This window comes from Gadus morhua, chromosome 23, assembly GCF_902167405.1.
Source record: "Gadus morhua chromosome 23, gadMor3.0, whole genome shotgun sequence".
In the NCBI taxonomy this organism is placed as follows: domain Eukaryota; kingdom Metazoa; phylum Chordata; class Actinopteri; order Gadiformes; family Gadidae; genus Gadus; species Gadus morhua.
In genome coordinates, this window is record NC_044070.1 from 4,916,323 (window position 1) to 4,928,490 (window position 12,168).

General features: G+C 46.6%; 1 protein-coding gene across 1 annotated transcript in view; it reads right to left on the reverse strand.

Moving 5' to 3' along the window:
* Positions 1–12,168, reverse strand: part of dnah5l (dynein, axonemal, heavy chain 5 like) — a 74,864-nt gene that overhangs the window by 52,552 nt on the left and 10,144 nt on the right. Inside the window, exons 16-31 of the mRNA XM_030349012.1 lie at positions 11,692–11,787; positions 11,399–11,494; positions 11,015–11,188; positions 10,530–10,619; positions 8,443–8,598; positions 6,648–6,787; positions 6,169–6,320; positions 5,356–5,563; positions 3,942–4,029; positions 3,510–3,633; positions 3,089–3,270; positions 2,376–2,468; positions 2,034–2,137; positions 1,083–1,179; positions 823–903; positions 81–335 (exon numbers count right to left, since the gene is read on the reverse strand). Of these exons, the coding sequence (XP_030204872.1) occupies positions 81–335; positions 823–903; positions 1,083–1,179; positions 2,034–2,137; positions 2,376–2,468; positions 3,089–3,270; positions 3,510–3,633; positions 3,942–4,029; positions 5,356–5,563; positions 6,169–6,320; positions 6,648–6,787; positions 8,443–8,598; positions 10,530–10,619; positions 11,015–11,188; positions 11,399–11,494; positions 11,692–11,787 (2,136 nt within the window). The remainder of the gene's footprint in view (positions 1–80; positions 336–822; positions 904–1,082; positions 1,180–2,033; positions 2,138–2,375; positions 2,469–3,088; positions 3,271–3,509; positions 3,634–3,941; positions 4,030–5,355; positions 5,564–6,168; positions 6,321–6,647; positions 6,788–8,442; positions 8,599–10,529; positions 10,620–11,014; positions 11,189–11,398; positions 11,495–11,691; positions 11,788–12,168) is intronic.

Genomic DNA, 12,168 nt, shown 5'->3' on the forward strand with positions numbered 1-12,168 from the left:
AAAACTGTGACAGGATCGAACTGCATAGTTGGGAGAAACCAAGATGGTTATAGATGGGTCAGATCACCAGGCACGCGTACCTCCTTCAGTGCGGACATGGCTTCCCGCACGTCCTCCAGGTCTCCGATGGGCCGCTGCAGGCGCTTGTTCAGGCTCTCGATGAAGGAGAACACCTCGCCCATACTCTCCGACGCCCGGCGGTTCAGCGCGGCACCAAACGCACGCTTCCACACGCGGCACTCCTGGGTGAGCGACAGCTTCAGCTGCTCCGTGTCCAGCAGCACCGAGCCCACCGTGAAGGAGGCGGGCAGCTCCTCGATCTGAGCCTCCAGCTTCTACACAAGGCCAGAGACCCCAGCAGAGGAATTAATATACACACATACAGGACACATCTAATTTTAGTGTTTGCAATATTTTTAATACAGGGTATGCCGGGTGGGAGCAATAGAAACGAGGAATGTGAATTATCCCTCTTTTTATAAACATTCTTGAGAATGTACTGCTTATTTAAGTGTGTACTGTAACACTCCTCACTTAGGTATGGAGTGTTACAGTAACACAGCAATTGTATTTTTTTTTAAGTATATAAAATGGATTTCTATGCCTACTATGTAATTCCTCTTTTTCTACTTCTTCCATGTCCGACGGAATTCACTATTCACCATCACCCGTGTAATACTGTTAATTTGATCAAAACACTTTTGTTTTTGACTGCAGTACAGTTAAGTAGAGGACAGTCATCTTTGCCCTGCACAGAAGCGTGAGAGCTCCGTTTTGGGGGTGACAGTACAGTACAGTAGAGGACATTAAGGGTTGCCGTACAGAGTAGTGGGAGATCTGGGAGCTGAACTCAGTAAGGGAGGGCTCTGTCTCCAGGAAGCTCTTCACCTGCTCCTCTGGATCCTGCGTACACATGACAGTTACAATACACAGATACATACATATACATAACTCTCCAGAAAAACAAGTAATGCACAACACACACATACATATGCACGGAACAGAAACACTTCCAGAACACACACGTGCACATAGACGCATACACATACGACTTTGACAATCTGTGTGTGAATCCCACAGACCTGGATCCAGAGGGTGGAGAAGTGGGCTAGTTGTGTGAGCGTGTTGGTGCTCTGAGTCTTGAGAGAGGAGACCACAGAGCCCAACTGGATAACAGACCTGGCAGAGAGACAGACAGATAGATATACAGACATATCAACTACAAACTATGTCTAAGGCAACAATGTGCCATCATTTACCTCTCAAATGTCCCTGAATAACAAACATTAATCCTTGCATTCATTTTGAAAGAAGTATACCGCTAAACAGTTGCCTGCACACACACCGCCCAGACAGAGCTCCACACACACCGCCCAGACAGAGCTCCACACACACCGCCCAGACAGAGCTCCTTACACACCGCCCAGACAGAGCCCCACACACACCACCCAGACAGAGCTCCACACACACCGCCCAGACAGAGCTCCTTACACACCGCCCAGACAGAGCCCCACACACACCACCCAGACAGAGCTCCACACACACCGCCCAGACAGAGCTCCTTACACACCGCCCAGACAGAGCCCCACACACACCACCCAGACAGAGCTCCACACACACCGCCCAGACAGAGCTCCACACACACCACCCAGACAGAGCTCCACACACACCGCCCAGACAGAGCTCCACACACACCGCCCAGACAGAGCTCCACACACACCACCCAGACAGAGCTCCACACGTCCACACACACCGCCCCACCAGTGGGCCTTGGTCTTGACGTCAGACTACCTTGGAAAAGGTAACGAGAGCTAACAGTGTGAAGTTGTATTGTTAATAATAATAATTAATTAAACACTTGATACATTTATCCATTGGTGCTTATTGTTGAGATTATTGAGAAGAAAAACTCAAATACAATACTGTGTGGAGCATTGCTTTAACGCTCCATTCCTTACAACTGAAATGAAGCAGGACTGTTTCAGGAATCAGCCTCTAGGGGGCACCAGAGAGAACATGTTACGGGAACTGACTTGGTGACATCCTTTTGTTCGGCCAGCTGCCGGTCCAGAGGCCTCAGGACCAACTGCTTGATAGGACTGTCGTCCCCAGCATCCCGCAGGGCTGCTTGCTCCAACTGGGAGAGAGACATAAAGAGACAGAGAGAGAGAGAGAGAGAGAGAGAGAGAGAGAGAGAGAGAGAGAGAGAGAGAGAGAGAGAGAGAGAGAGAGAGAGAGAGAGAGAGAGAGAGAGAGAGAGAGAAAAAAGAGAGAGAGAATGACATGGAGAGACATAAGGAACAGCAGAGATATATATACATAAGAGAAGAGAACAGTAGAGAGTAGTATAGTAGTATGTGGAGGCTGAGCTGTACCTGGAGCTGTTTGTGGTGCAGGTGAGTGAATGACCACAAGGGGATGTCTTTAGCCATGGACACCACGATGTTCACGACCTTGTTCACCGTAGCCTGACACACACACACACACACACACACACACACACACACACACACACACACACACACACACACACACACACACACACACACACACACACACACACACACACACACACACACACACACACAAACAGATAGACACACACATACAGATACACACACATAAATACAGATACCCACACACAAATACAGATACGCATACACACACACACACAGATACACAAACACAAATACAGATAAACGCAAACAGATACACACACACACACATACAGATACAGACGCACAAATACATACAGATACACACAAACACACACACACACACACAAAGACACATACAGACACACAAATACATACAGATACACACACACACACAAACACACATACAGACACACACACACATGCACAAACATGCAGAGATACACAAACATACACACACACACACACACACACACACACACACACACACACACACACACACACACACACACATATAATAAAAAAAATAGCAATCCACCATTGAGCCTAAATATACAGTTAATTAACAATGAAATGAATAATATGGATCATAAACATGCACTGAAAATGAGTCTAAAAGAGAAGGTCATTGATCGACACACACACACACGTACCTGTATGTGGTCCAGGCTGGGCCGCAGCACTATGTTGGGTATGGTCAGCTGGATGGAGGCCCTGAAGAGAGGAGCAGGGCCCTCCTGGTCCTTGGAGGGGCCGTCGGAGGAGGAGGAGGTGGAGGGGTAGGAGCTGACCACGTGCAGCCGCTTCCTGAAGGCCTCCAGGGACGACCTGGTGGCTGGTGGGAGACAGAGGCGGGTTGGGGGTTAAAACAAAAAGCCCCAACCCCCAAGAGACCATGAGCCTTTATGAGATAGGATTTGCACCAGAATTTATTGTATCTGATCTACATTGCAGTTTGTACTAAGCCATGCTCCACATTAAGTCCTAGTTAGCAGCAACGAAGATAAGTGCTGTAAAAAAGGAAGATAAAAATAATAGTATGGTAAAAAACAGGGGGTTGTGTTGTCCTCTGACCTCTGAGCAAGGCGTCAGTGTTCCGCTGGCATACGTGACCGATCAGGTTGAAGAACCGACAGGGAAGACACTCCTGACATCTGGTCTGCTGCTTCCCATCTGGATGCAGACAATGGTGGGACCCCTGGAGAGGAGGGGAGGGGAGAATAAACCTTAAACGGTGTGTGTGCGTATGTGTGTGCGTGTGGGAATGTGCAGGCGCGCATGTGTGTGTATGTATGTATATGTATGTATGTATGTATGTATTTATGCATGTATGTATGTTTTTATGTAGGTGTGTTTGTGTGTGTGTGTGTGTGTGTGTGTGTGTGTGTGTGTGTGTGTGTGTGTGTGTGTGTGTGTGTGTGTGTGTGTGTGTGTGTGTGTGTGTGTGCACCTGTGTGCGCATGTCTGTGTGTGTGTGTGTGTGTGTGTCTGTGTATGAGCACACACCTCTAGATTCACAGTCTCTTTTGGCTTCATCTTCCTCTTCAGCTCGTCCATCAGTTCAAACACATACTTTTCAACCTGCTGACTCTGCCTACAAACACACAACCTCATATGTAAGGGATAATGTATAGAATGCCGGGCATTATCGGGAAAATATTTTCGATAATGACCATGTAATAAGTGGGATAATGCAAGTGGGATAATATGCATTATCCCACTTATTACATGGCTACTTGCCAAATGAAAAAATAACTTTTTACAATTTATTTGGTACCAAAAAGGACCATTCGTAGTGTTGATCAGCAGAAAAATAGTCTGCCAAACACGTTGACGTCGCTTAGCAACTGAATACTCTGGGGTTGATAAGTTACCGGACTACTTGCGGAGTGATACGTAAGATGTGGATTAGAGGCAAAAAATCCACTTTCGTTGACAGCAGTCAATATATGCTTAGCGACGTTCAGTTAATAATTTAACGCCGGATGTCAGGAAGGCCCATGCAAGTGAACAGAGCACTCTACAGCATTGAGAAGAGCTGTGTAATAAAATAATATAACATTACACTGTACACAGTACATAGGCGTTTTCTATGTTTTACCATATTTGGAGTGTGTGGTTGATGGCTGGTTAAAGTAGCCTCCCCTGGCCTGAGTCAGACAGATAGGGCTGGGCAAGGCTACCCACCTGTGGTGCATTGGGCAATCTATGCACCCAGGGTGAACCAGCTATCACCAAACTCTTCCTCAGGGAGAGGTCGGACATGTCCGCACTGAACACCTGCCTGTAGCATCTCTGCAATAAACTGGTGTCATGTACAACTCCTAGTGTCCCTTGTGGTGGAAGAGCCCACTAAAGCCACCTAGGAGCAACTGCCACACCATGCATAAAAAATAATTTAGTATAAGATCCACAAAATGCTTTTGCTCCATGTTACTACGGAGCCTTGACGGTAGATTAAAGTGCTTGCAATGCTTCCTTAGGGTTAATCATTGTATTTGGGGGTACTACTAGAATAGGGTTAATGCTTGTATGTTAGGTATACCCCTTATTATTCTGAGATTGGTTTCTTCTGCAAAACCAATTTTAGCATCTTTCAAAAACCATCCCATTTTTTATCATGCTGCGTAAAGGCCCCCATCCCGAGTAACCCTCTCTGCTTTGCGCGTGGGTCGGCAAATTTACCCCCCGAGAAGTTGTAAGTAAAGTAAAGTAAAGTTTAAGGGCAAAGGAGCTGTTTCACGCACGTATTGAGGGGCGTTCTAAGGGTGTGCGAGTACTCCCCCTAGCTCAGACTTCGATTTTCTTAGTTTAGCAGAGGTAAAACATGTACATACGTCATATAGAAAGTCGAAAAAGCATTAATATCCTATGAAGAACACAGGCTTCATAGTGGACGTCACAGAGGAGAAGACCTCACCAGCAGAGAGTGAGGGCAGCAGACCCCACCAAACGCTCCGACTGCTGCAGGAAGTCATTGGGACTGACGGGCACATCCACGGGCAGCTCCAACAGGCCGCAGGACCCCATGTCCTGGAGGAGCCGCTCGATGCGACACTCCAGGGTGTCTGTGGCCACCCTAGACACTTGATCCAGTTCCCTCAGGGCCGTGTAGACGTTCTCTATGACTGGTAAGAGAGACGGACAGACGACAAGAAGAAAGCATCATATATTGCATCTATGATGTACTCAGTCAACGTGTGTGACTGACCTCTGGAGCATACCTGGTTCGGGCCAGTCACAAGCATTGATCTAATATGGGGAGGGTTTATTACGATGACTGCACTGGGAGCATCGCGGCGGTGAGGCATATTATTTAATAAACAACATAGATGGCTGCCCTGGATGTTTCACGTGTTTGATTGGTGTCCGAGTGTTTCCTGAGGCATTACGGTCTTCCTCCACTGATGACACCCCTTGGAATTCAGAGAGGTTGAAGACTAATACGCATTTGTGAATTGGTCTGGCGTTGTCCCGCTAGGCTTTCGCCTTTCAGTCTTCAAACACATTAATAATGAAATGAAAAAGAAAATAATTTATAAAACATCTTCTGCATTGAATTGATTATTGTGGTTATCCTTTGAGCCAGCCTTGATGACTCTGTGATGTAGAGCACTTCAAGACATCATGACTTCAAACTCAATCTGTCTTACATTCTATTTGACTGTCTATATTTTGATTAAGCTTTCCATCCATCCATCTATCTACTGTCCGACCATCCATCCATCCGTACATGTGTCAGTGTTAAGGGCGCTCCAGCAGAGGGTTGTGAGTCCGGGAGAAAGGGCCGCCTCCACGCGGCCGATGAAGGGCTCCATCAGGGGGGAGAGGATGGCTGGGATCCTGGCCAGTATCTCCCTGTAGTCCTGGAGTATCTGCACCAATCTGGAGACACAATACAACCCCAATACTCGTAAGTCAGGACAGATAGTGTGAATAGGGAGAGGAGAGGAGAGGAGAGGAGAAGAGAGGAGAGGAGAGGAGAGGAGAGGAGAGGAGAGGAGAGGAGAGGAGAGAAGAGGAGAGAGGAGGAGAGGAAAGGAGAGGAGAGATGAGGCAAGGAGAATAGAAAAGGAGAGAGGAGAGGAGAGGTGGCGAGAGAACAGCGTACAGGAGTAGAGAAAAATAGAAGACCGGAACACTACTCAGAACAGAAGAGATAGAACAGAATAGAGAAGAACACAGTTGTAGACAGAATTGTACATAACTAACCGCTGATACAACGTTTTTATGTGCTGTTCTTTGGAGCTCATCGCCACGACAACCTTTGGTACCGCCAGGCCCAGTTTGGTAAAATACCAGAACTCCTGCATTACTTCCAGAACCATGGGGTCAAGGTTCACCAAGAGCTCCTGGGAAACACATGGGACGGTTAGAATTAAACTGAATGGCAATGACACAGCAGGGTATATATAAGCAATAGATCACGATAGGCTGTGGTATGTGCTCATTATACCACTGTTAAGGGGCGTTGTCCGGTCCCGACGCGCAGCGGAGGGCCGGCGACCCCCTTCACAGTGGTATAATGAGCACATACCACTGACTGAAGTGATCTATTGCTTTTATACAACGGTTACTATTATGGCAAAACGAAAGTCATAGACACTGTGAGAAGGTGAAATCCTCCCCCTTCTCACTGTCCCGCATTAGAGGAATTATTATTATTATTATATTGTGTGTGTGTATACATTAGATTGGGCTGGTATAGAATTGGTCCTCCGTCTCGGTAGGGGGCAGTATGCTAAGGGAGCTTAGGATCAAAGTATCAGGGAATAGCCCAGGGGGGTGTTGATAGAAACAGCTGTTTTGTAAATATCTTTAGGTTCTGCACAGGGTGTGGGTACATATGTATTTGGTGATTGTTTGTTTAGTATCAGGTTTATTTAGTATTCACACAATGTACTTTCTGTTCAGTTATGTTGGATTGTTAGCTTTAGGGTAAATGTTTCCCCAGCTAATGGTCTGGCCCATATGGCCGTGATTGGTCCAATTACCATTTCCCTATTTAAGGGCCTTTTCATTTGGTGTTTGGGGCTGAAGGTGGTGCTGGCTTGACGTGAGGCCAGTACGAAAGGTTATGATATCCTATGTTATGTATCTTAGTTTTGTTTGCTGACCGATGCAGTAATTTCCTTTTCGTTTGGAACGTTGCTATATTTTTGGGTGAATGTTTTGGAGACATTAAAACTTCACTTTTTTCTTAGTCCTCTGTCCATTGCCCTCATTTTTGCCCACACTCGGAATTCCCAGTTTGCCGTATCCCAGATACGTGGGGCGACCACGCCGGTCCCTCACAGACACACTACATTTAAAAAGAAACCAAGAAAGTCAAAAGTTGCCGTTTTATTAGAGAATACAAAAAAGTCGTCCCTCCTGGCTGCCTTCAAAATGCACGACGGTCGCTATGCAACACACTTTAGCGTCCCTCCGAGACAAGGCTTGGTTAGAGCGGTTCGCCGGCAATTTATCCTATGGAGCAGTTCACTCGCCGTGTGCCTAAGCTTTCGTTAGTCTCTCCATCGCCTTGCTCACACCCGGAGTAACAACATTTACACCCTCTCCATCATCCAACATATGTTTTACTTTGTAGCTGTTTCTACTTCCAGGCGCTGAGTGATATGCAAACTTTCGCAAAATGACCGGGCGTCATAGCAGTTATGTATACGCTCATTATACAGTTAGGAACCAATCAGATCGCTGGATTTAGGCCCCCCGTTGTATAAACAGTAGTTTTACCCTTTAATAACTACATATTAAAGAATGGAGTTGGATTTTGTGAAATTACATAAAATAAAATAAAATTACCGTACATTGAATTACATTGAATTAATATCCGTTACATTCAATTCCGTTACATTCAATTGAATTCAACCCATTTATACCCAATTACCCATATAACATACAAGACATAATTTGACGGTTCACAAATGTTCACAAAGATACCACATGACATATCTGTGTGTGTGCATGCATAGATGCGTGCCGGGGTGTGTGTGTGTGTGTGTACCTTTGAGGGGTCGGCCCGGACCAGTAGCGAGGCGCTGAGCCGGTGTCGGCTGCTCTCGGCGGCCTTGCTCCACCCACGCACGTACAAGGCCTCGTACTCCACCAGCACCACTGCCATCCTGTTGTAGCTCCTGATCACACTGCTCATCTCAGGGCCCTAGGGGACGCGGGCCGACAGGTGGACGGACACAGAGACAGAAAGACAGATAGGCAGGCAGACAGGGAGACAGAGAAAATGAAGAATGGATGAACAGAGCGACGGGCAGACAAACAGGCAGACAGAGATAAAGAGCGCAGGGTGGACAGACACACACGCACATAGCCACAAGCAGATGGACAAACAGAAAGAAATTAGTTAGACAATGATTAGACCAATAGACCATTTGTTAAATGTGTTCCCATCTTGGTCTTTTTTAGGTCCCATGAGATGAAAATTTCACTTTATGAGGTTTTCTGACCTTAATTTGAGTTCCCCTAGCCTGCCTATGGTCCCCCAGCAGTATTTCCACAACGAGGCTGTAGTTGGGGTTATCTCAGCCATGGTTGAGAAGGAATTGGGGGAAGGGAACTTTGGCTTTGACTCCCTGAAGTACATGAACCGCTACATGGCGGAGAAAGGGATTGTTGCCCGCGATTGTCTCCCGCTGGAGCCCCGCTCCCTGCTGCCCGTTGCCCGCTGCCGAGGCGGTGGTCCCTCGGCAGCGGGCAGCGAGGCTCCGGAGGGAGACAATCACGGTCAACAACCGCGGTCAACAATCCCTTTCTCCTCCATGTCGCGGTTCAGTCTACTTCAGATTGATGTGGAAGCTGAAGAACCAGAGACATCGGAGAACCCGACGCAGTCGTTTGAGATTCATAATATCGTCTGGAGGTGCACACAGCTTTTGGCCCTGATAATATGTATTATATGATATAGATATCTATGTAAAATATGATATTATTTAGATATAGAGCTCCAGGACTCCAGGGCTGTGTGCGCCTCGCCATTGCGATACATCCACTGCAAACAAAGCGCATGGTACCGTGGCCACAAGCTTTTCAGGGCCACACCCCACACTCCTCCTTGACCCGCCTCTTTCCTCCTCATTTGCATTAAAGCTACAGAAACTGAAACGCCGCGTTTGGGGAAAGCTCAATGTGCGACTTGCTCGTAGTGGCTGTAATTCTGCACCACGGCTGAATTTCGGGAACATCTTCAAATGCTGTGTTAGGGGCCCACTAATATCTATATTAAAGCATCCATGAAGAAGCATGCCATGGGACCTTTAAGGATTTGATTTATACATTCTTTAGGCCTTTGCTATGTTGGGATGTAAATCAGCCATGATTGCCATCGTCAGGGCAGTTTGTATGGGCTAACTTTTGTTGTACAAAACAATGACACAGCTGCGGGCGATGCTCAAAACTCTTTGGCTGACAATGGCTAACTTCACAATTTCAGGACACGACTCCATCGTGAGAAGGGGTGAATTGATCAAAGGCCATGGCTGATTCAGATCTCCACTGACAATGTTGACGATAAAATGGGGGCTGAAGCAACTGGCAAAATCCTGGAAGACTTTGCTTGGATGTACAACAATGAAAGTAGCTGACTTTAGTTCGATCATCAAACGTTGGGTGTTCAGAATATAACCAGCCAAATGACACAAGTCACTTTTTACTCCTAAAACCATGGAAACATGTATTTACATGAAGGAAGGAAGGAAGCCCTCGGTTTCAGAACGTTAAACAATGCTGCAATCTGATCGGATGCGCTTCTAGAGGTCAGCGGCTACCAGGTCCAAGTTAAAATTGTTAGGACTTCAAGCGTGGTTAAAAAGTGTAAAATCCAAGCAGTCTGCTATGTCTAGGATTGGTCAGTGGCTTCAACTCTCAACTTCATAGGTAAACATTAACATGCTGGGAATGCCCACGCTGAATGTATATCATATCGAGTTTCCCTTCTGAGGGATAATAAAGTGAATCAATAACACAATCAATCCAATGTGTTAATTGTGTTCATGTGTTACTTAACAACGGTGACTTTTTACATAATGGTGTGTTTGGAATCTCCTTCATGTCGTCTTCATGGAAGGTTTGAGGAGCTACCTTGAGGAGGTCCAGCTTCTCCCGGAGCACCAACATGGGAGCCTCCATCCTTCTGTACAGCTGGCGACACCACATGATCCTGCCTGACACCTGGGGGAGAGACAGAGAGAGAGATAAAGAGAGAGGGAGAATACCACAGAGGAGAGAGAAATAAAGAAAAAGGAAGGGAAAGAAAATAACCAAAAAACATGCACTGATCATTTCTACCCACAGCTTGATAAACAGGCAGAAAATTTGAGCAGGCATACAAACAGAAAGGTAAAGGGCGGTCAAACCGACAGAGACAGAGATACAGACATACAGAAGGACAAACGGACAAACGGACAAACGGACGTACAGACGGGCGGAAGGACGGACCGAAGGATAGATGGACAGAGAAACACACAGATTGACATATGGACGGACAGACAAAGGGTCAGACAGACAGACAGATAGACGGACAAACGGTCAGACAGACGGCCAGACAGACATGGCGGTGGTCTTACGGGGGGGGTGTTGCGGGGTATGGGGGGGTTCTCCCTCTGCTTCTGGTAGGTCCTCCTCACCAGCTCCAGGTCCCGGCTGTAGCGCTGCAGCACCTCCAGGTAGCGCTCCTTCAGGTCCAGACGGGCGCCCAGGCCGCCCTCAAACACCGCCAGCATCTCCAGCATGCGCTGTGTCTGGGGTGGGCCAGTCGAGGAGGGGGTGAGAGGGACAGTCATTGTGTGTGTGTGTGTGTGTGTGTGTGTGTGTGTGTGTGTGTGTGTGTGTGTGTGTGTGTGTGTGTGTGTGTGTGTGTGTTTGTGTGTGTGTGTGTGTGTGTGTGTGTGTGTGTGTGTGTGTGTGTGTGTGTGTGTGTGTGTGTGTGTGTGTGTGTGTGTGTAACTCACAGGGAGAGAGTGACTGAACCAGGAGTCCAGTAGAGACTGCAGAGACTGGAACACACTCTGGACCTGGAGCTGGAAGTCCTCATAGTCGCTGTCAAACTGACACACGCATAAACACACACAAACACACACAACACGTACACACATACACGTAGACGCATAAACATACAGGGAGAAAGAGAATCAAAGAGATGTACACAATATAAGGCGTCAACACACACACATATGGATGTTCACACTAATGAGAATACACACACACACACACGCGCGCGCGCACTGAATGAGTAGGTCTGAACCTCTAGTTTGCGGTGATCCAGCATGTCGTAGTTCTTGGATTTCACCGTAAAGACAATGGTCTGGTAGCGGGAGTAGATCTTCTCGATGCCTTCCACCTGGGGTTCAATTGAATTGAATACATTATTTGAACCAGGGCCATTCATCTCACTCTGTGAATTATTCTCAATATTTAAATGTAGTTATTTCATTACATTCAATGAACCCAATAATATTCAACCAATTCAGTAACATTTGATAACATAAACCACCAAGCCTGAAAATAATCGGAAGATCTTCAGAGTTAGCTTCAGAGATATTTTGACGCTGCATAGGCATGTTTATATGTATAAGATAAGATAAGATAAACTTTATTAATCCCACGGAGAGGAATGCCCACAAGTGCTAATGAAAACAAAAATAGACGCAAAAGTAAATGTTTGAGTAAATGCTAAAGTAAAGACAAACAGAAAAAAACGGGCAAACAAATCAGATGTTAT